Genomic DNA, 25,504 nt, shown 5'->3' with positions numbered 1-25,504 from the left:
CAACTGGAACAAAATGTAACTGCAGAACATCGGTAATGAACTTTATCAAGTGAGAGCAATAAGTTCTACAGCGGTTGCATTTTCTGATTAGTCAAAATTATCTTTGAAAACTCACTCAAGTATAATCAGGTCTTTGGAAGCTCAATACTAATGTCTTAGGCTTCTTTTTGCATTTAGACTATGGACTCCCTGTTCTGGGTCATGGAGGTCATAAACTAAGGCAGTTGGGTGGATGCAAGCAGGTAAGACAATGGAAAAAAAGAGATTATTGCCCTGTACCTCCATACAGTACAACCCCAGGATGTGTATATAGTAAGACTGAACTGTGTCCAGCTGATTCCTAGGCCTTAAATAAAAAAATCTATAATTTGGATTATTTAATAGCTGCAGACCTGTAGTTTTTGCATATCTTAATAACAACCCAAGGGAAAAAAAATACAAATATACAATAGGAACTGTTAGGGGTAAGTACAGTAATTGCAACTTTCATGAAATATAAATCTCAAAAGTTGCCACAGCAGTCTTAACTTTAGATCCAATTCTCTTGAAAACAGCAAGAGAATTAACCACACACATTCTACTATACAGATCAGAATATATGACACTTGCTTTAGCACTTATTCATCATCCACTAGGTAAAATACTAACTCAGGATTCCATTCCACAAGCATTTAACAAGACTTCTGCTCAGCTGAAAAATGGAGTTGAAAGAAACAAAGAAAAACTTATAATTCAGTTGGAGCCACAATATTCACATATTTTTTGAAAAGGACTAAGACATAAAACAACGCACAATAACCTGGAGTTAATTTAGTGTAAAGAAAGGATCTGTTGCTTATTATATTACTGCACATCTCCCATTGAAGTGTTCAATAAATTCTATCACCTTAGGAGAAGACTTTTAAACTTATTAAACTAATTATACTGAGAAAATAGGTACTTTTGTTCTTCACATATTCGTTCATTCGTATCTCCCCCCCCATCCCACCGCCCCACCTTCCACCCCTTTCTCTCTGGCTGTGGGATAGCCAGAAGAGGAAGAAATACTAAAATGAAACGCTACATGAATTGGTCAGGAAAACTTGGTGAATAACTGACTGGGAAAGTGAAAACTGAGATAAGTTAGTGATGAATCCCAGGAAGGTGCTTGGCCACTTACCCAGAGATTTATTTAATGAGAATGGATCGCAGGTTTCCACAGGTCGTTCCACTGCCAGTAAGAGAGTCGTGAACCTTGGGTCCCTTTTTTCACTAGTCAACAGTCTCCCTCACCTACACGCGGAGTACATATTTGGCACTCAACAAATCTTGATTGACTGAAAACCTATCTTTTTCATACTGGCACCCAACCACAGAGGTGTGGCCCCGCAAATTCCCTCCAGAAAAGCCTTACAATTTAACCCAAAGAACTGAGAAAGTAGTCAAAAGCTCTGGGGATCTTGGTAAGGGCTGAGAATGATCAAGGGCCAATTGGGCCTACACTGACCCGATTTCCCAACCAAAGCTCAGGGGACTGACCTACAGCTAGCAGGCTTCGGCTTCGCCAGGAGGTACCCGACAGGCCGCAGATCCAGAGCCTCCCACCCGGGGGCGCTGAGAGACCCGGGGGCGTATTCCCTCCCCAAGTTAGTACCTGTGAAGCTGCGACACAGAGAGTGGCTCGGAGCTCTCATTACGGAGGCCGGGGCCTGGGGCCGGCCAGCTGCGTCTCCTGGCTGAGGGCTCCGCGCTCCGGAGCTGCAGGGACAGCACGGGTCGCAGATAATACCTCTCACCTCGGAAGCCTCGTGGCTCGCAGGCCTCGGGAATTTCGTTCCCAAGACTGCGCGAGTCGTCGCACTCACGTCTACCAGGCTCTCTTCAAGGCTTCCCTCACAGCTCAAGCGATCAGTCCTGCCTTAAGCCCAGCCGCCGGTCGCTTCCCAGTGCCGCCATCGTTAGTGTTTGTTTTCATCCGCTTCGCTGACGGCCGGGGGAGGAAGAGGGCTACGGGGGAAGTACAGCTACCTAACATCAGTCGCACTTTCGCTACAACGTGGATGCCCTACTTAATCTTCTTCCTCTTTGATGTGCCCGTAAAAACTGGCTTCCTTACCATACAAGTCTGACTCCCCAATCTCTTCAAGCGTCTCAGAAAAGAAAGGCGTAAACAGCGGCGAGAGGAAGAGGGGCTGGAAGAGCGCGCAAGTTTGGGCCGTGTGTGGAATGTGCGTTAACGAATCGCAGGTCGCGGCGGCGGCAGCAGAGAGGACGCGGCTCGGGGCGGGCACTGACGCGGAGGGGCGGGGCCTATACTGAGCGCCGTGGCGGTTTGTCTTCGGCCGCAGGTTCCGGAGGCGGGCCGGGCCCGGCTGGGTGGTTGGGGAGTGTGACGGGTAACCGGGCAGCCGCGCAGAGGTGGGTGAGCGGCCTCGGCTGACTTGTGCCGGGACCATCACACTTCCGTATCCACTTCTAAGTCAGCTTTTCAAAGCCTTTGAGGTGGAGTTGCGTGTTAGCCCCTCGCTCTCCCAGCCTCCTCTTCTGCGCCTTCCTTCCCACCTGCCTGATCTTCTCTGCTTCCTAGCTCTCAGCCTCACGATTTGGGTTTCTTGGGGTGAGGAGAAAGCCTTTTGTTAAGAGCACGTAATCTCCATCGACCAGCCTGGGTCGTGGGCGGTTTTTTTTTTTTTTTTTTTTTTTGCCCCTTCTTCCCTGTTAGACGGGTTTGAAGCCCCGTCTCTTTACCCCTTACTCATGCTGTGGAGCCAGAGGGGTTTGGGTCATGAATCCCGCCGTGACTAATCTCTGTCCTGAGTACATATGACGTGTGTCAGCTGCTTCGTGGCCTGTCTACTTAGGAGCAGACCTCTTACTTTGTGAATAATTATGCCATCACCTCCATTAACCTTTTGCTCTTCCCAGTTCCGGTTGTGGTGGTTTAGTTGCTAAGTCACGTCGACTCTTGCGACCCCATGGACTGTAGCCTGCCAGGCTTCTCTGTCCATAGGATTCTCCAGGCAAGAATACTGGAGTGGGTTGCCAGTTCCTTCTCCAGAGGATCTTCCCAACCCAGGAATTTAACCTGGGTCTCCTGCATTGCAGGCAGATTCTTTACCAACTGAGCTAGGAGGAAAGCTGTTCGAGTACCATGCAGGCACTAAATGAGCCACCAATACTCAACTCCCATTCTCCAAGCCAAAGCAAGCCCGTCCTGTGGTCGTGAGTTAGTGGAGAAAATCCCAGAGTTAACAGTTATAGCACCTTTTGCTTGAACAAAATGGAAATTTGAGAAAAGAATCTGTTGTGGTCTTTGAATCACTTTAAAGTCTTCGGTGAGTGTCTAATGTCTTGCTTTTTTTGTTTTGTTTTGTTTAACCTTTACAGAGAGAAGATTATAAATACCACAGGCACTTAAATGACGGTTAGCCGTTGAATTCTGACACTTCCTTAAATACTTTCTTTCATCAGCATCTTCACTGGAAAGAGTTCAGGAAAAGTAGCAGAGGGAAAGAAACATTTACATGTACCATGGCTATACCAATAACAGTACTTGACTGTGATCTCTTGCTATATGGCCGAGGTCACCGGACATTGGACCGCTTTAAGCTGGATGATGTGACGGATGAATACTTGATGTCCATGTATGGGTTTCCACGACCGTTCATTTATTACTTGGTGGAGCTCTTGGGGGCGAGCCTTTCTAGACCTACTCAGAGATCCAGGGCTATTAGCCCAGAGACACAGATCCTTGCAGCCCTGGGCTTCTATACCTCAGGTTCCTTCCAGACTCGGATGGGAGACGCTATTGGAATCAGTCAGGCATCCATGAGTCGATGTGTTGCCAACGTCACCGAAGCGCTTGTGGAAAGAGCTTCGCAGTTCATCCACTTTCCAGCTAATGAAGCCTCTGTGCAGGCTCTGAAGGATGAATTCTATGGGTTGGCAGGGATACCAGGGGTCATAGGGGTAGTTGACTGTATGCATGTAGCAATCAAAGCACCAAATGCTGAAGACCTTTCCTATGTGAACCGTAAAGGTCTTCATTCTTTAAATTGCCTGATGGTGTGTGACATCAGAGGGGCACTGATGACTGTGGAGACAAGCTGGCCAGGAAGCCTCCAAGACTGTGTTGTGCTACAGCAGTCTTCTCTCAGCAGTCAGTTTGAAGCTGGGATGCACAAAGAGAGCTGGCTTCTTGGTAAGTTTGAGGTATAAATGCTTCATTCTGTAGATAGTGAAAAGATACTTGGGACAGTAGAATGAAATATGGAGGTCTATAGACCTGAGTCTCAGTCCTGTTCTCTTTTCAACACGACCTCGGATGAGAACTCTCTGAGCCCTAATTTTTTTAAATCAACATTTAAAAGACACTTATTAACATCAAAAAGTATTTATCTATTTATTTGGCTGTGTGGGGTCTTAGTTGGGGCACACAGGCTCTTCCTTGCAGTGTGAGGGCTTCTCTAGGTTCAGGGCCTTCTCTGGAGTTGCTGCATGTGGGCTTAGTTGTCCCTCGGCACATGAGATCTTAGTTTCTGGACCAGGGATCAAGCCTGAGTTCCCAGCATTGGAAGGTGTATTCTTAACCACTGGACCACCAGGGAAGTCCCAAAAGACACTAACATTTAAAAACATATGATTTGACTCAGTTCTTCTAAGAACTTATCTTGGAGGAACATATTTGGAAATAAGTAAAATAAAATAACACTCAGGAACTTGCATAACAACAGTATTTTGTAGTCACAAACAACAGTAGCAATAACAACAACAAAGATTCCCCTTAAATAAAGTCAAAGTACTTATCAGTGCAGATCTGGTTAAGTATAGTACCTTCATGCAATTGAGCCTTAACTTTTTAGAATTTATTTGGCTGCACCAGTCTTAGTTGCAGTACATGGAATCTTTGTTGAGGTGTGTGGGATGGAGTTGCCTGACCAGGGATTGAACCTGGGTCTTGTGCATTGGGAGCATGGAGTCTTAACCCCTGGACCACCAGGGAAGTCCCAGAGCCTTCATTTTTATCTTCTGTAAAATAGTGAAAGTAATGCTAAGGGCAGTAATATCTATTGTTAGGATTAGGGAATATATATGGAAGTTCACTCTGAAGTATTGTGCAAATGTATTCTTTTTGCCATCGGTGACTGTCACCATGATGTCTATATGAAAATGACAGTAGACAGTGCATTCATACAGTTCTTACGGAAACTCGCTTCATAGACCTGACTGCCTAAGTGCCCTCGGAAAGCCAGGCGTAATGATCTGAGTAGAACAAGAACCCATTCAGTACAAAGCAGTGCAAACCAATGTGACTGTAGAGCTGAGAGGAATACGTTAGTTAGCAATGATGAAACCCTCAAGCCTGGCAGCTCTCTTTTTATTTTATTTCTAAAGCACTGCTCTTTATGTGAGCAACAAGACAGGGGTTATCTTGTATACAACATATGTGAGAGATGGAGGGGCATATTAAGCATCAGAAGACCTCTCTTTCAAAAGCATGAATCTTAACCTGGTTTGTTAAGGCCAGTCTGCACTGCACATGCTCATTACACAGTGTTTCACATGTAATAGATGCTCAGGAATTTTTTTTTTCTTTAATATGCTTACTGACAGTTAAAGAAAAACCTTTCCTTGGGACTTTCCCAGAAGTCCAGTGGTTAAGATTCTGTGCTTCCAATGCGTGGGATTCAGGTTTGATCCCTGGTCGGAGAAATAAGATCCCACACGCCTGACAAGGTGGTCAAAAAAAGAAAAAGAACCCTTCCCCCCTTCCAGGTGAAGAGAGACTGCTGCCATACTGGCTGGTTTGGAGCTGCCAGGGCACCATGGGAGACAGCTGGGAACTCAACTGAGTTTCTTCAGTTGTTGCTTCTACACACCGTTGCCAGTGCATCACCTTCTCGTTACCCTACTGGATGTTTGTCTTAATCCCACCTTTTGCCTACTCTAAATTTTTAAATTCTATTTTCATACAACTCATACCAAGAAGAGAAGGAAAGACTGAAAATGTCTCTTCCAGCTTCTTCTTCCACAGGTGGGGAAGTACTTGGGTTCCAAGCTGATTTCTTGTGACATCACCTGGGTACCCTAACTCTAAAGCCAGCTAGAAATGACTGAGCACTTCCAAGTTAGGCGATCTTGTAAGTACTTTGCCTTGGATTATCTCACTTCATCCTTATAAAAACTTTTAAGGAGTTATATGCTAATGTCAGCATTTTCACAGAAGAGGAAATTAAGGCACAGAACACGTAAACACAAATAAACATTTGTGTTTATTTTTTTTAGAATGAATCATATGAGGAGTTACTCTGTTTGGCAAATGGTCTTTTCACTAGGACTTCAAGGTCATGTACCAATTACTGATTTTCTTTTCCTTCACAATTGAGGATCCCAGGTTCAGTTGGAATTATGGTTTTAAAGTAGTTTTTCAGTTGTTTACAGGACATAGTTGAAAATAAGTAAAAATTTGGACAAATTTTTATGTATTTTTCTGATTGCCCTCTTGACAGAAAGAGTGCAAGTGGGAGAGATGGAAACATTGCAACCACACTTAACAAATGTCTATTAAGGCCAGTTTTGGTACCCGGCCACATGCTAGACACTAACGATGCCAGGGAAGTACACCCACAGAAGCTGATGCTGTGGAAATTAATTCCTTTCGTATCCTCAGTTCTACCACAGACCCTTTGAAAAGCCTCCGTGAGCTGTAACAGGCAAGCTAGTTTGAAAACGTGAACTAGTGTAGTGTTTCACAATTTTTCCAAATCAAAAAGAGTTATCTGGGGAATTTTAAAAATGTGTTTATTTATTTTTGGCTGCATCCAGTCTTAGTTGAGGCACGGGGCACGGGGCTCTTCTCTAGTGGTGGAGCATGGGCTCCAGAGTACCGGCTGCGCTGTAACAGTGTACAGGCGGCCCCTCAGCATGTGGGATCTTAGTTCCCCGACCAAGGATTGAACCCTTATCCCCTGCATTGAAAGGTGAATTCTTAACCACTGGACCACCAGGGAAGTCCCCTATCTGGGAAATTTGTTTAAAATAAAGGGACCCACTTCAGGCTTCAGAAATGAGATTCTTCAAGAAAATCCGATCATCATTTTTAACAGGTCGCCCAAATCATTTGTAATGAATAGATGGTTGGAAAACACCGGTCTCACATGTAGGGAAAACTGTCAGGATTCCGAGGAATGACAAGATGTTGAAAAAAGAAAGAGAGATAAGATGCCTGATTGTATCTTAAGTACACCATCAGATTTGTAGAGCAGTTCTAGATTTGTTAAACCTAGAACTAGCTGTGATTCTCCCTTGGGTTTTGTTTGTTTGTTGAGCATATTTTCACCTTGGGTGTCATCCCTTCACGTCCTCATTCTTGTCTGCCCCTTCAGAGGGCATCAGCTAATTCTTCCTCTCTAAATGTACCTGCTCCTACACACAGTTCAGCCCGAGTTATTCCTTCAGCTCTTGACCTAGTCCTGTTAAGCAGCTTCGGGTAAGCTCTGCCAGAATGTCTCTTGGATGACTGATCATATAAGCAATTATAATCTGTTTAGCAATTCTGATCCTAATCCCCTCCTGAGTGTCTGTCTTTCTGGATTATAACCAGTTAATGGTGATGGGGTGTTTTATAAAAGGTCACCACTAACTAGCTGGTCTTGTATGTTTACCCAATTAAAGCTCATACTGTTTCTTAGAGTGACATTTAACAAATATTTAGCATGTCTGTGTTTTCACATTCATCTTTTTATTTATTTATTTATTTGTTGTCCACGAGGCATGTGGGATTGAAGTGCCCTGACCAGGGATCAAACCCACATTCCCCGAGCCTTGGAAACACAGAGTCCTAACAACTGACTGCCAGGGAAGTCCCTCGACATCCATCTTAAATGGTTTTTAATTGTCTCTTGCAGCATTGTACCATTGTTTTAGTGACTCCGCCTCTGGCATTATTAGCATTTAGTTGACCAGCTCCTTCCTCTTCCTGTGCCTGACAGATCATAGGATGGCCGACATATATTTTTATTTTCTCGTTTATAAAATGAGTTCAATAATATCTGCCTGGCAGAGCTGGGATTGGAAAAGAGATCATACGATGCCTACTACATAGTAGGTATTCAGTGTCATAGATATTATTTTCATTATGACTTACAACATCAGTTTTTTATATACAGTATTTGGTAGGGACAATTAAAGAAGGTTGTACTTAGGAGGAAAAAAGTCAGCCAAATATACAATTTGAAAATATTTGATATCTCAGATACTTAAAGTTAATCCAGGGGCTTCCCTGGTGGCTCAGTGGTAAAGAATCCAGCTGCCAATGCAGGAAACATGGGTTTGATCCCTAATCTGGGGAAATTCCACATGCCACAGAGCAATTAAACCCGTGTGACACAACTGTTGAGCCTATGCTCTAGAGCCGGGAAACCACAGCTCCTGAAGCCCGCGTGCCTAGAGCCAGGGCTTCGCAGCAAGAGAAGCCACTGCAATGAGAAGCTCATAAGCCACAACTAGAGAGTAGCCTCTGCTCACCACGTCCAGAGAAAGCCGGCGCACGGCAATGAGGACCCAGGGCAGCCACAAATAAATTGAAAAAATTAAAGTTAATCCAGTCTACCTAAAACTAATAGTGTTATATGTCAGTATCTCAGTAATGTTTTTAGTTAAAAAGCTGCATTTAAAGTTAACCCAGTTCTTGGAAATGTAAGCTCCTAAAAGAAAGGAGTTCTATATATTTGGAACAGTGCCTAGCACTCTGAACAGTCCATAACTATTTATTGAAATTGATGGTGGGTGAGGAACAGCAAGTATGCAAGCTGGAATTCCTTAGGTCTATTTGTCTCAAATTTCTAAGGGTTTGTTCTTCTATCTGAGACATTTCACCTTCCAAATTTAGTGACTCAAGACAAGTAAACATTGTAGAAACATTGTGCTATTGTAATGGGACGCTGCGCACCAGTTTTGTTTTTAGTGCTTCCCGGGATCATTGATACAGAAGCCATTTAAAGGAAATGCTTTGTATATGTTATTTTAATTGACTTTTGATTTTACCTCCCTATCCCTGACTGTTACTATTTGCATTATTATATTTATGCTTTCCTTGTTAATGTGAAATTCTACCAGTTCCTCTGTTACAAAGGTGTGGTTCTAATGAGTGTGATTTCTAGGTTGGCAGAACATCTCTGCTGGCACTTTTATTCTTCTGAGCACTGGAAGAATGAATGATTATTGTCTATAAAATCCTCTGAATCCCCTGGTAGTGCCTTCACACCTGAAATTTTAATGGTAAAGTTAGAGATTTTTTTCCTCACAAATGTTTTGAGGTCTTCTGGCAGAACTTCCTGTTCCTCTCTTGCACTCTTGCTCTTTAGAGGTTTTATTTTATTTTTAAATATTTATTTATTTGGCTGCTCTGGGTCTTGGTTGCGGCCCGGGGGATCTTTAGCTGTGGCATACAAACTCTTAGTTGTGTCATGTGGGATCTAGTTCCCCGACCAAGGATTGAACCCGGGCCCCCTGCATTGGGAGTGCAGAGTCTTAGTCACAGGACCACCAGGGAAGTCCGTGGAGATTTTAAAGATTGGCTTGCTATGTGATAGTTTCTACTAACTTTTTATTAAAGAACAATATCCCTGAATTTAGAAAATCCTGGAATTGCCTGGCAGTCCAGTGGTTAGGACTCTGTGCTTCTGCTGCTGGGGGCCCAGGTTCAATACCTGGTCGGGGAACTAGGATCTCATAAGCCACATATCACGGCGAAAAAAAGAATATTCAAGAATTTCATTTTCTCTAGTGCTTTCACCTCCGTCCCACATTCCATCAGACTTAGCTTTCTTTAGCCATGTCAGCTTTTTTCCCCTGTTGGTTTTAGCCGAGGGTATTCCCAGCCAAGACGCCTGGCTTCCTGCTCCTAACATGGGCATGCCTTCTCTATGCCACAGCATTTCCCTCTCTGTTTCCCTGCTCTGCTTCGGCTCCAGAAGCAGTTATGTATTCTTGTCCATTCTCTGTATATGCACCTGGCTTTTCTTTTTTTGTTTGCATTCCAGTTATAAACATCTGTGATTTCTTTGGGCCTTCCCCACAGGTGACAGTTCCTTCTTTCTCCGCACCTGGCTCATGACCCCACTTCACATTCCTGAAACTCCAGCTGAATATCGCTATAACATGGCCCATTCCGCAACTCACAGTGTGATTGAGAAGACCTTCCGAACGCTCTGCTCCCGATTCCGCTGCCTGGATGGATCCAAGGGGGCACTGCAGTACTCCCCAGAGAAGTCCAGCCACATCATCCTGGCCTGCTGTGTCCTCCACAACATCTCCCTGGAGCACGGGATGGATGTGTGGTCCTCTCCAGTGACCGGCCCGGTGGAACAGCCCCCCGAGGAGGAGTATGAGCACATGGAGTCGTTGGACCTGGAGGCTGATCGCATCCGTCAAGAGCTGATGCTCACTCACTTCAGCTAATGTGGAAGGTGGGGAGGAGGGAGGCTTTCTAGGAGCTGTGACAAACTTCCCCTCTCAGTACCCCCTCCACGGTCCCATCGTCTAGCATGACTGAGTGTGTGGACACCTGTCACAAACTGACGTGTAATCTGCGTGTTTTAGAAGGGTTGGGTCAACACCAGAATATCTTGATTCATTTGCAAATTTATTAACTAAACAGAAACCCCCAAGACCAACAGTTCCCTGCTATGCACTGAACACCAGGTTAGCACCATTCACTCATTTGAAAGTTCCTTGGTTGTAGACATTTATATCATGCTTACAGAATCAATGAGGAAAACAGAATCAATGAGGAAAACAGCATCTAGCCAGACAGAACACTTTGTTTGTTGCAGTTATCTAGAGATTTCAAAAGAAAGCGATATTTGTCCTGAATTATTTGGATCGTATTTTAGCTTTTCTAATTTCCTACCTATGTAGACATAATATGAAGCAAGTGTGAAGAGTGATTTTCAGCTGGGGAATGGTCTTCTGACATAAGTAAATGGCTTCTAATCTGAGTTTGCAGTGTGCGTTTTTAAGAGGATGTGAGGGACAGTCTGAAACCTCCTTCTTAATCTGTCTGCGGTAATTGAGCTGACTTGGACCTAGCTCCCAGGGAGAACATCTGGACTCCAATCTCCTACTTCCAACCCTGAGTAGGTGCTAAAGGCTAAGTGGGTTTAGGAATTCAATCAGCTTAAAAAAGACAAGTCAAATATAGATAAAACAGAAAGCTTACACTTTCACAGAGGATCTAAAGACTGATAGATTGACGGGCAAAGGAGACTCACCCAGGTTTAGACAGTCCCCATCTAAATGGATCACATTTCTTATGGTCAGGATGTTAGAATGTCCATTTGGCCATTCTGCTTTGAAATTCCTTGTTCAGAAGGAAAGTTTAGGGAATAAAGTATTTTAAAAAAAGAGAGGTAAGAGGGATATAATTTCTTGATTTGAAATTAATTTTGAAGTTAGATCTACTTGAATTATCTTGTGTGCAAAGTGATGGACAGAATTTCTCAGGAAATAAATAATCCCCCACCAAGTCTTATTCTAAAATTATACTGATATATAAATAACCCGATTGGAATAATGAAAGTGTGAATTAGGTTCACACATTGGTGCCTTTGCTGGGACAAAAAAGAGACTTTCCTGAGATTTGTTTTGTTCCTGGTTTCTCAGCCACTCACCATGTGATCGCTCTGAATTGTCCTGTTGGATTTTTTCCTACCTGCCTCTGGCAGTGTTAATCTGGTGATTTTCAAAGTAAAGAAATGAACAGCTGATGACAGAAGAAATTTGGAAATAAATCGAGGGTGACTCAGCCTCAAGATTAAAAACAATTATGGATTATTATCTGCTGTTTATTTCTACTCCAAATGCTATTTCCCATCACCATCCTACTCTACAAAGAGTGGGTCCATTTGGCAGGAGGTGGAGCTTGACAAGTATAGTGATATCGTCGAGCTGGGAGTGGACAAGGGAGAGGAGACTGGAAACTTTAGTTCTAGTCATTATGCAATGAGGTGCCTGGTTATGTGTTTTTTTTTCTTTGTGTAGTTTTAGCTTGTGACCCAGGCTTGCTTTGTCTCCCTCATAAGGCAATATTTTAACTCAGTCTTTCCAAGTTTTCTGAGATGGGTATTTTTCCCTATGAAGTTTTGGTTCCATTATGAATATTGCAAGAGGAAAGGCTTACTGCCACCCGTGCATGTTAAGTGGCAAGGTGGAGTGTAATCTTGAAAAGGGCCTAGGCTTCTAGCCTTCAAAACCTACATTAAAGGAAAATTGGGGTTTTTACAACTTAACTCATCAATTGGTGACAGGAAGCCTCAATGGGAAGAACAGTCTAGGGGTGATTTCATTAGCACTTTCAAGTCTATTACTTGCACACCAAAAGTGCTTTCTTTCTGCTAAACAGACCAACGGAGAAGGCAGTGGCAGCCACTCCAGTGCTCGCCTGGAAAATGCCATGGGCGGAGGAGCCTGGTGGGCTGCAGTCCATGGGGTCTCGAAGAGTCGGACACGACCGAGCGACTTCACTTTCACTTTTCACTTTCATGCACTGGAGAAGGAAATGGCAACCCACTCCAGTGTTCTTGCCTGGAGAATCCCAGGGATGGGGGAGCCTGGTAGGCTGCCGTCTATGGGGTCGCACAGAGTTGGACACGACTGAAGTGACTTAGCAAACAGACTAAATATTGGCTGGCAGTGTTTTTCCCCAGGAGCATTTCATTCCCTAATAATTCTACCGAGTAACTGTTCAAATCTATTCCTTTAATCTCCTTTGGATCTGGATTTCTATAGGCCAGGATTTTTTTCAGTCCATAGTTATACTTTACCCAAAATGATCTCGGGGAGGGATCTGGATCTGTATTTCCACATTACCAAGGGTTTCCTCATAGGAGCTTTGTATAAGTGCCTGAAAAGTCTTCTGTTGAGGGCCTTATTGTGGATATATAGTATCTTCGTGGTATAGCTTTGGGAAAGAGTCAAGGATTTTTCCCTTATGTAAGCTTCATCTTCCCATAGATGATTCCATCTGGCCAGCCTGAGAGTCTTCCAGATTTGCCCTTAGCTGTTCCAAAACAGCCGAAGTCTCAGGTTATACTAAGGAAAAACTACAATATTGGGTCACCATCGGTTTACCAGTTCCAAATGATACAAATGAGGGAACATAAACATATTCTTAGTTTAAAATGAAGTGAGCAGAGATGGAGCTCCTTTCCTGGACTATAAAGGATCTATAGCAAGTTCATCTAATTTAGGAACAAAGAAACAAGTCACAATCTTAATAGGATCAGATATGAAACTATAAGAGATGAGGAGGAGTAAAATAGAGGCTAGATAGAGAATAGACATACTATGATTATATCCCTACCTGAAATAATAAACTGAAAACTCAAGAGCTAAGCTTAACTGCTGATTTCCCTAGCAAATGGAGGGGAAGTTAAGAGGAAGTCAAGAAAATAAGAAAGCAGGGGTTTTAACCCCTGTGCATGTACATATCCTCGGGGCTCTTTTGCTCCCTAGATCCCACCTAGATTTTACAAAATTGTGAGTATAAGAGAACATGGACTCAGCATTAAGTAAGAATGGCAGTGCAGAAAGGAAGAGAAAATATGAGCTGAAGACGGGACACTCCAGGTATCTTAACACATAAAATTCACAGGCTTTTTTTTTTTTTTTTTTAATGTGGCTACCATCTAAGATCCCACTTCATGATAAACAAATAGGAGATATGAGATCCCCTGATATTATATGGTAAAAGCAAACTAGACCTTGAAATCATAGGATGTAAATTTCAAAGTCCTTTGGAAAGGCATCTCCATGTTTGCCCAGCAAAACATGCAGTTTCATACTGTTGAGACTATCTAGCCTTTACGTATACAGCTGTCTTTATAGAAGGACTGAGCTTGGTGCCATTCTAGAGTCTTAAAATGTACATATGTTTCAATCCATTGACTAATGCCACTACTAGAAATTGATCCTATGTAAATAATCCCAGAGAAGGAAAAGCCTGCTTCTGTTCTGTGAATGGTTAGTTGCTGTTCGAGGAACTCTCCTGTTCCCTGGCAGCTCCTCCATCGCTACACTGCTTCTACCCTTACTGTCCAGCTTGCAGTGTGTCCATTATCCCAAGGTGCCGAGACCAGAGGACAAAAGAACAAAATAGGATTGCAACAGCAGAGCCTCTGACTGGCTCATCATTTTGACCCAGGAATCTAACCTGTGTCTCCTATTTGGCAGGTGGATTCTTTACCACTGAGCCACCTGGGAAGCCCCCTCTTCCTGGGCTTCCTAATAAGATGACTCGTGGTACTGCTGCAGAGTTATCTCACCCTCGCTTCAGACTTGATTCCTACCACCCAGTGTGTTAAGTTTCTCAGAGCCCAGAGCAACATAAGGAACGGTCTCCTCCCCTTCTCTCCTGTCCCTTCCCTTCACCCTTTATCACAAGCAATTCCCCCAGGTCAGTAAGTCCCAGTCCTCATTCCTGGTTTAGTCTTTCCAGATTTTTCCACACGGTTGACAGCGGCTTTGTTTATTCTTAGGGTGGCCAACTCTCCTGGTTTGCCCTCTGTTGTCTGGATTTTAGCGCTGAAACTGTTGTGTCCTGGGAAACTCTTTAGTCCTTAGCAAACTGGGACAGTTGGTCACCCTGCTTCAGGGGAAGCCTCCTCTTATTTTCAAGGGGGTGACTCCTCCAGAAGACTCCTACCAGGATACAATAATGAACAATCAACATAAAAATGAGTCGTTGAGCTTTTTAACACCAAGTTGAAGGTGTCTGTGTTATGTATCCCAGGATGATCGGGCTGCTTTTTTCAGGTCTCCCTCCAGCGTGAGAAGATTTCTCTAGGTTTGAGGGTTTCAGCCCCGGCTCTTTTGTTATCTTCTCTTCTGCCCCAATAGACTTGATAAGAATAAGTAATGGTTTATTGTCCCACTTCAAGCAGTTTCTCTAATGAAATTTTTCTGTAAAGATGCAACTCTTGCCTGCAGAATAAAAACTGTTTTCCCTGGTTTCACAGAGCAGTCTAACCTCAGCTTCTCAAACATCTGCATTTTCAGATGTGGATTTTAGATTTATATTTGCATAGCCTTCAAGTGTTTTTCCCAAAATAAAAGTCTCCAGATTCGAAAAACCAAAAGCTTCCTATCGCCTTGAAATTAGTTTATTTAGTTTTCCTCATTGAAATCAAGGTTTCAAAATAAAGTCATTGCATAGGTCAAGTTTGAGTGTGGGCTGTAGCTTTGGTTACTTAAGCCCCACAAGCTTCTCCAAGAAAGAAGCTTCTCTAAAGCATGTATTCTAGGAGTAGAAGCCCAGCCCTGAGACAACAGCAAAACAAGGTTAGTTTGCCTGCTACTCAACTTGCTCCAGGAACTTGGCAGAGACTGCTTATTGTTGTTTAGTTGCTAAGTCGAGTCCAGCTCTTTTGCGACCCTATGGACTGTAACCCACCGGGGTCCTCTGTCCATAGGATTTTCCAGGCAAGAATACTGGCGTGGGTTGTCATTTTCTTCTTCAGGGTCCTCTTGCCCCTGAATTTTCATGGGTACATGGCTTCCCAGGGTAAAGACAAATTCCTAGTTAGGTGTGGCTATGTGACTCTATTTTGGCCAGTGGAATGTAAGTGGAAATGTTCTGTGCTATTTTCAAGATGTGTCCTTATGGCTAGGGGACATGCCTTTCCTCTTTGAGCTTCCTGCTGCTTGGAATGTAGACATGATAACTAGAGCTTGAGCCAGCTGTCTTGGGCCTAAGATGAAAACCACTTATTGAAGATGTCACAGCAGCAAGATAGAAGCCTGGTCCCTGATGCTGAGCGGCCGCACCTTACTGTAGGCTGTGCATCTCTGGATTTCTTTTACATGACAGAGAAATAAACCTCTGCCTTGTTTCCTTGCTCTTTTTGTTTATGTGTAGTAGGTCCTAATCATAAATAATAAGATTATAGCTGCCTCTTTGCAGGAGATGCAATTACAGGGAAAATGTTTGGAAGTAACATACATATTCAAAATGGGGAGCATGGTCAGTAAATCTTCTCAACAGAATATTGTGTGGTTTAAAGTAACAACTATTAAAGGCTTTAATAGGGAAATGATACAATGCAAAACAATAATGCTATTGTATCTCTGCTTAAATTAAACACAAATTATGTAGAGGAATTCCCTGGCCCTCTAGTGGTTAGGACTCCACACTTTCACCACCGTGGCTTGGGTTCAATCCCAGATTGAGGAACTAAAATCCCTCAAGCCACATGGTGAGATCGAAAGAATAAATAGAAAAAATTATTATGGTATGGACCTAACAGAAGCAGAAGATATTAAGAAGACATGGCAAGAATACACAGAAGAACTGTACGAAAGGGATCTTCATGACCTGGATAATCACAATGGTGTGATCACTCATCTAGAGCCAGACATCGTGGAATGTGAAGTCAAGTGGGCCTTAGAAAGCATCACTACGAACAAAGCTAGTAGAGGTGATGGAATTCCAGTTGAGCTGTTTCAAATCCTGAAAGATGATGCTGTGAAAGTGCTGCACTCAATATGCCAGCAAATTTGGAAAACTCAGCAGTGGCCACAGGACTGGAAAAGGTCAGTTTTCATTCCAATCCCAAAGAAGGGCAATGCCAAAGAATGCTCAAACTACCGCACAATTGCACTCATCTCACACGCTAGTAAAGTAGTGCTCAAAATTCTCCAAGGCAGGCTTCAGCAATACATGAACCGTGAACTTCCTGATGTTCAAGCTGGTTTTAGAAAAGGCAGAGGAACCAGAGATCAAATCGCCAACATCCTCTGGATCATGGAAAAAGCAAGAGAGTTCCAGAGAAACATCTATTTCTGCTTTATTGACTATGCCAAAGCCTTTGACTGTGTGGATCACAAGAAACTGGAAAATTCTGAAAGAGATGGGAATACCAGACCACCTAACCTGCCTCTTGAGAAATCTGTATGCAGGCCGGGAAGCAACAGTTAGAACTGGACATGGAACAACAGACTGGTTCCAAATAGGAAAAGGAGGACGTCAAGGCTGTATATTGTCACCCTGCTTATTTAACTTCTATGCAGAGTACATCATGAGAAACGCTGGACTGGAAGAAACACAAGCTGGAATCAAGATTCCCGGGAGAAATATCAGTCACCTCAGATATGCAGATGACACCACCCTTATGGCAGAAAGTGAAGAGGAACTAAAAAGCCTCTTGATGAAAGTGAAAGAGGAAAGTGAAAAAGTTGGCTTAAAGCTCAACATTCAGAAAACGAAGATCATGGCATCCGGTCCCATCACTTCATGGCAAATAGATGGGGAAACAGTGGAAACAGTGTCAGACTTTATTTTGGGGGGCTCCAAAATCACTGCAGATGGTGATTGCAGCCATGAAATTCAAAGACACTTCCTCCTTGGAAGGAAAGTTATGACCAACCTAGTAGCATATTCAAAAGCAGAGACATTACTTTGCCAACTAAGGTCTGTCTAGTCAAAGCTATGGTTTTTCCAGTAGTCATGTATGGATGTGAGATTTGGACTGTGAAGAAGGCTGAGTGCCGAAGAATTGATGCTTTTGAACTGTGGTGTTGGAGAAGACTCTTGAGAGTCCCTTGGACTGCAAGGAGATCCAACCAGTCCATTCTGAAGGAGATCAACCCTGGGATTTCTTTGGAAGGAATTATGCTAAAGTTGAAACTCCAGTCCTTTGGCCACCTCATGTGAAGAGTTGACTCATTGGAGAAGACTCTGATGCTGGGAGGGATTGGGGGCAGGAGGAGAAGGGGATGACCGAGGATGAGATGGCTGGATGGCATCACTGACTCAATGGATGCCACTCTGAGTGAACTCCGGGAGTTGATGATGGACAGGGAGGCCTGGCATGCTGCGATTCATGGGGTCACAAAGAGTCGGACACAACTGAGCGACTGAACTGAACTGATTATAGCACATATCCAAGGACTTCATGGGAATATAAATAAATTAAAACTTTTTGTTTGGGAAGATGATCACATTCTTTTGTTTTCAGTTCGGTTCCAGGCCTCCCTGTCCATCACCAACTCCCAGAGTTCACTCAGATTCACGTCGATCGAGTCAGTGATGCCATCTAGCCATCTCATACTCAGTCGTCCCCTTCTCTTCCTGCCCCCAATCCCTCCCAGCATCAGAGTCTTCTCCAATGAGTCAACTCTTCGCATGAGGTGGCCAAAGGACTGGAGTATCAGCTTCAGCATCATTCCTTCCAAAGAAATCCCAGGGTTGATCTCCTTCAGAATGGACTGGTTGGATCTCCTTGCAGTCCAAGGGACTCTCAAGAGTCTTCTCCAACACCACAGTTCAAAAGCATCAATTCTTCGGCGCTCAGCCTTCTTCACATCCAGCTCTCACATCCATACATGACTACTGGAAAAACCATAGCCTTGACTAGACGGGCCTTAGTTGGCAAAGTAATGTCTCTGCTCTTGAATATGCTACTAGGTTGGTCATAACTTTTCTTCCAAGGAGGAAGTGTCTTTGAATTTCATGGCTGTAGTCACCGTCTGCAGTGATTTTGGAGCCCCCCAAAATAAAGTCTGACACTGTTTCTACTGTTTCCCCATCTATTTCCCATGAAGTGATGGGACCGGATGCCATGATCTTCGTTTTCTGAATGTTGAGCTTTAAGCCAACTTTTTCACTCTCCTCTTTCACTTTTATCAAGAGGCTTTTTAGTTCCTCTTCACTTTCTGCCATAAGGGTGGTGTCATCTGCATATCTGAGGTGACTGATATTTCTCCCGGCAATCTTGATTCCAGCTTGTGCGTAAGATAAACTATTATTGCTCACAGTTGGTAATCCATACTGTGGTGATCTATATGATTTATTAAATTATGCTTGGAATGAACATATTACCATATTTGTGCTGACCATGTTAGTCTGTCTACTAAGAGAGTTCAAAAAAAGGCCATAGTTGTGACGATAACACTCTGTTGAATTTAGAACCCAAAGAGACTATTGGTTATTATGTATTATTAAGAAGCACGCCTGTGGTTTTAGGCCTTTGCAATAAAATAAAAGCAGTATGTGTATTATATTTCCTGCCGTAAGATCAGACTACACAACCCTGAACGTTCCCAGCTTTTCTCAGCCATGCTTATGGGAGCTAACTGGAGCTTGAACAGAGATTATTTGTTCCTCAGCCTGGATTCTCTCTGTGCCTGTTGGCTCAGGTGGGATAAATACTGTTGACAGTCCATAAGGTAGTCGCTGAATTACAGTTAAGTAACAAAGTGTTATCATACTATGACTTGCTCTTCAACATTCTCAAGAGAAATTCCGGTTCTCTAAACAAGTTAGACAGCCCGCACTCGACACAGAAAATGGCAGAAGCCTAGTCTACTCCGACTCCATGGCTTATGATCTGGGTTCGTTTATTTACGCCTTGGACAGGAGCCGGACCGGGAGTTGGAGCGAAGCTGCTTCTCGACGCTCGACTGCGGTTCCCTGAACGATTGCTTGGGCGCTCCTCCTTTGAGGTCTGGGGCGTTCGTCTATTCGGTGATCTCCTGCGCCGTCTTCTCGCTTGATGTCTCCCGAGCGGCGGCGGCGGCGGCGGCGGCGGCGCCGGGTCGAAGGCTGTCTCGTCCGCGAGGCCCCCGCGCTCAGGCTGCTTTCTCCCGCCGGTCGGCTGAGCGGACCCCTCGCTTCCCTCTTGCCTCTCCTTCTAGTGCGCGGCTCAGTCCACCCGTTGGGCTGCAAACCGAGCCCCCGCCCGCCTCTCAGGTAGGCCCAGGAGGAGCCTGGGAGGCCCCGGCCCGGCATCCTTCCGCTGCCGGGTTCGGAAGACCTTGGCGCCGGCGGGTGGGTGGGCGGGAGGGCCGGTCGGCCGCGGAGACTCGGGCAGAGGAGGAGCTACACGGCGGCCGCGTTCGGGGGCGCGGTCGGAGAGGCGGCGGGCAGCGGTGGGAGAAGCCGGAAGGAAGGAGGGATGCTGGGGTTGCCGCCTGGAGTGGCCCGGGAGGGAGGGTTCGTTGGGTCCGGGGAGGGTGTCGGTACCCCCAGTGTTTGGGGGAAGCCGCTTTCCAGGAACGGATAGAGCTTTGCGCGCTTTGGCCTCCCGCCTCCCAAAGGCTCCGGGTGTCACGACTCAGTTGTACTGGGGGACACTCTCCGAGTCCGGCCTTCGAAGGGACCCTTCACTAGGTGGAGGCTTGAGGCCGCAGGGCCCTCCGGTTCCTCTGAGCCAAGTGTCACGTTCTCGCCTTTTTTTGGGTAGGGAAACTGAGGTTCATCTGGGACGTGACTTTCCCCGTATCCAGCACAGATCTTTAAATGCACCGTGAGTTCATTTTTTCGTTGTTTACCAGTTCACTGTGTGTCCCTCCCGCCCCCCCCCCCATACTTAACCCGTCATTTTATCCACATAGTGATTTGTCGTTTGATCGTCTCTCTAGTCCCTCCTTCCGAGGAATATAGGTAAATTCCGTCCCTGGAGACTTCAGAAGTAAAGGGAACACGCAGTCTTGCGGCTGGTTTTGCTTTCAAAGTCTGTATCATTTTAGCGGGAGGAGTCATGACAATTTCTTTTTGTTTCTTGATATAAAATTTTGTTTGCTGTCTGGTTTACTTTCGCGTTGATACTTTCTGTCTCCTTCCTCAGCCTGTTTTCTCACTGGAAGTCTTTCAACTGTGGTGTTAAGTACTTAATGTCCTGAAGAGGATGGTCAAGATTTTGAAGTCAGATATTTGTCTTGAGAGACTGCCTTCTAGGAAGAATCCAAATAAAACCTAAGGAGTCGCTTTTGTGCCGGTGTTGTGTATTTCATTAGTGACTTAGTTACTGCATATACTAAAGTTTAAAAGGCTATGTGTAGAAATCATTCAAATATTGACATATTTAAATCGAAAGTTTAAATATGGGAACTCCATTATCTTTTCCTTTTCTCTCCTAACCCGGAAACTTTGGAGACTAAATGTTCTTCCTCGTTTTATTTTCATTGGATTTAGTGGCATGATTCTAATTTGTGTAATTTCTTTGTTGAAAAAAATAATCAACCTAGAGGTCATTCTAGGTTGAATAAGTATTTCCATAGTACAAATTTAGAATCAGTAGGAGTTGGGTTTTCTTAAGGGAGAAGAGACTAAATTTGTAGTCCTTGGAGTGAGACTATACAAGTTTATGTACTTTAACAAATTTAGACTTCTCACATGACTTTTGGAAGGATTATTGTTTTTTCTTTGTATTATCATTATCATCATTTTAGTGAGGTCAGCAGGATTTAAATGTAGGGCCCTTGATCTTGAGTGATTTCCTCATTGCCAGATCCTGAGTGCTCCCTGGAAGAGATTAATGAAGAGTCACTAGACTGTCTTTATGGAGAATCTATATTGGGAAGTTAGGCTAATGTGTGTTCTCTGAAAAAGTTTCTATGACAGAAGAGAATTTAATATCAGAGAAAAGAATTTAGAGGGCTTCCCCAGTTCGATCCCTGATCTGGGAAGAACGTCTGGAGAAGTAAATGGCAAACCACTCCCATTCTCTTGCCTGGGAAATCCCACGGACTGAGGAGCCTGGCAGGCTACAGTCTATGGGGTTGCAAAAGAGACACAATTTACTAAACAATGACAACAAAGAATTTAGAGAAGGGAGGGACATATTCCCCTGGAGATTGATAGGTTCTGCATAGAATTTAGAGTTAGTGGCTCTTGATGAATGCTAAATAAGAAATGAAATTCGCTGTAAGTGTCAGGAAGAAATTTTGGGGTATTTTGTTATGCTTCCATGGAAAATAATTAGCAGAGGTTTAAGTTGAGTTGAAGAGGACCAGGAATTTGGTTGTGGTGGAAAGGGGTAGAGCTTCTTATCAGCTTCCCCCCTGCTTTGTGGTAGACGTTCACTCAACTTTTACCTTTCTGGGTTAAATCTTGTGTTCTGCTAATGTCAGGTCAAGCTTTCTTCTGGCCTTTCTTTTCAGAATTTACAAATTCCGAATGTGGCTGAATTATTTTGTCTTCTCTTTTAGTAAGAAAGTTCTTGGGGATTGTTAAAGATGTGAACTTCTTTGAATGTCTTTCAGAACTTATCCTGAAAGGAGTTATGTATACCACTTGAAAAAGACTAGTTATATATATATCACTTGAAAGCAGTTGGTTATTTTTATTAACAGAATAATAGCTTAGTTTTATACTGTATAATTTTCAAAATATTTTCAAGTTGTGTTAGGTTACTTATGAAACTTTTATCCTTTTGCTCACACTCCTTTATGCTGCTTATTAATACTGAATCCAAAACAAACATTTATGGTCTTCAAGGACCTTCATGAATGTTGACAATTTACATTGGTGGTTTAATCTCACTCTTCTCATTTATCTAACTCTTAAAAGACTTGGAAGAAACAGTTTGTTGTTCGCACACTGCGTTCTCTTTTTTAAAGATACTTCTCAGCCCTGATCAAGTTGTTTTGGAATGGGATGCAAATCTTTTTGCCCAGTGGTTTGGTTTACCAAAAAAAAAAAAAAACCTAAGGTTTTTTAAGTTCCTTTAATCATAGTCATGCTCGTTTCTTTCTCCAATTGTTCCTCATAAACCCAGAGAGAACTTTCTGTTTCTTGTCATATTTTTTTGTTTGTACGGAAGTGCTGTGGTACCACCTCTACTGCGGCTTGGGGATGTAATTGATGTTTTATATTTTCAGACCCCTCCTCCCCCCAAGTTAATTAGATCAGGTTTTTTGGGTCCCTTTTTCTCAAAGCTAAAATTAGTTACTGATAGATAAAAATTTTGTGATCAGTTATTGTCAGTATATTTATGTGTCAGTAGTATGCGGCAGTGGAGAAGGAAATGGCACCCCAGTCCAGTGTTCTTGCCTGGACAATCCCAGGGACGGGGGAGCCTGGTGGGCTGCCGTCTATGGGGTCGCACAGAGTCGGACACGACTGAAGCGACTTAGCGGCAGCAGTATGCGGCAGTCTGCCAAAGCAATGTGGCTGGAAGAAAACAGATTAAGGAATCAGGCAGCCTGGGTTTAAGTCCTGGGTTTACCATGTTGCTAGCTGAGAAATCTTGTACAGACTATTTAAGGAGGCCATAGGGAAGGTTACTTTCCTTTATTAAGCATTACTGTGTCGTGTTCTTTGCAAGTGTTAATCTCACTTAATGCTCAGAACAGTCCTTGAAGGTACATGTTATTTTCCCCATGGATACTCAGATCACAGACAAGTAGATGATTTGTCCCAGATCACACAGCATATGTGTAGCAGAGGCAGGACTCAAATTCAAGGCTTTGAGTGCTTTTATGTGTCTGTATTGAAAGAATGGAAAAGATAATGCTGCTATTGTAATAACTTCTGTTGATAAAAAGAAGATACACGAAGCTGCTTTGAAAAGATAAGGTGCTCTTCCATTGTTAACGTCCGTGCTGTCTTGCAGCAACAATGACTTGATGTCGTCTGGGTTCTCAGTCCGCTTGCTTCTTTGAAGGCAGCATTGTGCCTGACAGTCATGGAAAATAGAAGCAACAAACATGAAGTGCCCTGGAGAAGCTTACTAATGTGTTTGTGTCAACAAGCATGTCCTTGGAAGTGCGAGGGAGAGAAGTTTTAGGTGCTGCCTGTGACTGCCTCTATTCCAGTTAGTCCTGGCTTGTTTGTGGATGAGTGTAGTCTTTTCTGGCTTGTTCTCTGTCTCTTCCTTTGCTCTTAGGGTTGATAATCTTCACTTCTTCACCTAAACTTTCTCCTTTCTTCACTGAACATTGTTGTGGTACTGTGTTTTTGTCCTGAGGTATGAAATACTCCAGTCAGACCTTTTGGAACTCTTTCTTGATTGCAACTGTATGTTTCAAGCCTTACCTTTTCAGACTTTTATTCATCTAACAAATAATTATGGAAGGCTCATTAGATGCTGGGGTACAAAAGTAAGACATGAGTGTTCCTGACCTGATGGAATTAATTTGAGTGGGGAGCAGAATTGACCAGGTATCTGATAAAGATTGAAATTTAGACCGTGCTGTAAAGGAAACAGACAAGGGCTGAGGGGGAGAGAGAGATGAAGGCATGAGGAATGCATTGGGCGTCTGTGGGAGTTGACACTAAGTCCCCTAAAAAGTTGTAATCACAACATACCACGATTCAGTGAATTAAAGTTCTACTGTTGGCCATTACAATGGAAGTCTTCGTAGATTGCTGTATATAATGTTTGTCTGTTACTTAATGTATGATAACACTGGATTTGGCTTAGTAAAGGATTACCGTGACTTAATGAATATCCAGGATGCTTGACTACTGAATTTACTTTTTACTTTTTACAGTTTCCATTTATTAGTTTTTTCCCCCAAAAAGCTATTCTTTGAAAGTTGAGTTCAGTGAATTTGAAAACTGCGTACGGGCCTTCATATGTTCATAGCAGGGAATAAATGAAGTATTTAGCTTTATGTAAAGGGAGAGACTTGGGGTTTCCCTTATAACTCAGCAGGGAAGAATCTGCCTGTAATACAGGAGCAACAGGAGGCTCAGGTTCTATCCCTGCCTGGGTCAGGAAGATCCTCTGGAGGAGGGTATGGCAACCCACTCCAGTATTCTTACCTGGAGAATGCCATGGACAGAGGAGCCTGGTGGGCTACACCATGGGGTCGCATATGAGTTGGACACAACTGAAGCAACTTGGCACGCTCGCAGAGGGAGAGACTTAGGAGAATTGTGAAATTAGGGGAGGGAAAATGTAGGCTGCTGTTGAGTGTGTATATTTTAATAACACCTACAATCTTGTTTGGTACTTTTCCTTCAAGAAATTAAAAGCATTTTGCAAACTTTTTTTTTAGCTACTCACTGGAATCATATTTATATCTGCAGAATTAACTCAGGCAAATTTCACATTTCATGATTTCATTGTTTGTTTATTTCTACTTCCCAGGATAGAACGTATATTCTCCCATGAACCAAAATTACGTTGCTGTAGGTATATATGCCAATGATATAATGAAACATCTGAAATTTTGCCGAGTTGGAGAGGATTCACATGTGTCCTTGATTTGGGGAGAGAATCGGAGTTTTCAGTCTAGCTGACCCGTGGAAACAAGGCTGAAGAATGTGTCTCGCCAGACTCTTGGAATAATAGCATTGTGGTCCTGACTGAAGGCAGGCAGTCCAAGTCCAAATCACAGTGCCAGCACTTACTAGCTCTGTGACTTGGGCAAGTTACTTAACCTCTCTGTGCCTCTCCTCATCTGTAGAACATCATATGGTGGTTGTGAGAATTAACTGCGTTGACATATGTGCTGCATTTAGAATAGCACATCTCACTGTATACTCCAGCTGTCAAACTGTTTTCAATATCATTACAGCAAGCTAGAGATTATATGTTTCTCAAAAGCAGAACAGATAATAGTGATGCGGAGATTGAAGTTTAGGGTCTTTTCAGAAAGCTTGAAAAAGAATTAGGAATAAGGGACAAAGCACATAAATTGTCCTTCCCTCCCCCTTAGCGTCCTTCTGAATAACTTAAAGTAAGAGGATGAGCCTTTGCTGGAAAGGAGGAAACCACCAAAGCAACAGTTTGAAAGG

At 43.5% G+C, this 25,504-nt stretch overlaps 3 protein-coding genes across 13 annotated transcripts in view; 2 read left to right on the top strand and 1 right to left on the bottom strand.

Annotated features, from left to right (window-relative positions):
* ATG13 (autophagy related 13) overlaps positions 1-1,968 on the bottom strand; it is a 47,351-nt gene extending 45,383 nt beyond the window's left edge. For 5 of the 6 annotated variants that reach the window (XM_052652311.1, XM_052652315.1, XM_052652314.1 and 2 more), the window contains exons 1-2: positions 1,634-1,968; positions 1,160-1,272 (exon numbers count right to left, since the gene is read on the bottom strand). The gene's annotated coding sequence lies outside the window, so the exon portion shown is untranslated. The remainder of the gene's footprint in view (positions 1-1,159; positions 1,273-1,633) is intronic. The other variant, XM_052652313.1, reaches the window with a different exon arrangement.
* Positions 1,969-2,295: 327 nt separating this feature from the next.
* On the top strand, positions 2,296-11,757 carry HARBI1 (harbinger transposase derived 1). Of its 2 annotated transcripts, none has more exons than XM_052652781.1 (3): positions 2,296-2,397; positions 3,367-4,180; positions 10,061-11,757. In XM_052652781.1, the coding sequence occupies exons 2-3, from the start codon at positions 3,511-3,513 to the stop codon at positions 10,438-10,440; spliced, it is 1,050 nt and encodes a 349-aa protein (XP_052508741.1). In that variant the 5' UTR covers positions 2,296-2,397; positions 3,367-3,510; the 3' UTR covers positions 10,441-11,757. The 2 variants fall into 2 exon arrangements, with proteins under 2 accessions (XP_052508741.1, XP_052508742.1); XM_052652782.1 differs by lacking the exon at positions 2,296-2,397 and adding an exon at positions 2,510-2,596.
* A 7,779-nt stretch (positions 11,758-19,536) lies between these two features.
* AMBRA1 (autophagy and beclin 1 regulator 1) overlaps positions 19,537-25,504 on the top strand; it is a 163,831-nt gene continuing 157,863 nt past the window's right edge. For 4 of the 5 annotated variants that reach the window (XM_052652405.1, XM_052652403.1, XM_052652401.1 and 1 more), the window contains exons 1-2: positions 19,537-19,726; positions 20,220-20,282. In XM_052652405.1, the coding sequence (XP_052508365.1) occupies positions 20,276-20,282 (7 nt within the window). In that variant the 5' untranslated portion in view covers positions 19,537-19,726; positions 20,220-20,275. The remainder of the gene's footprint in view (positions 19,727-20,219; positions 20,283-25,504) is intronic. The other variant, XM_052652402.1, reaches the window with a different exon arrangement.

The sequence above is a fragment of the Budorcas taxicolor genome, chromosome 15 (genome assembly GCF_023091745.1).
Source record: "Budorcas taxicolor isolate Tak-1 chromosome 15, Takin1.1, whole genome shotgun sequence".
Lineage (NCBI taxonomy): Eukaryota > Metazoa > Chordata > Mammalia > Artiodactyla > Bovidae > Budorcas > Budorcas taxicolor.
The sequence above is the reverse complement of the archived record's forward strand: the minus strand, read 5'-3'. Positions and strand labels throughout refer to the sequence as shown.

What these genes read in the sequence shown, in the direction of transcription:
- HARBI1 (XM_052652781.1), top strand. Translation starts at nt 3,511, where the DNA reads ATGGCTATACCAATAACAGTACTTGACTGTGATCTCTTGCTATATGGC. An exon ending in CAAAGAGAGCTGGCTTCTTG is followed by an intron (nt 4,181 to 10,060) that starts GTAAGTTTGAGG and finishes CCTTCCCCACAG; the next exon opens with GTGACAGTTCCTTCTTTCTC.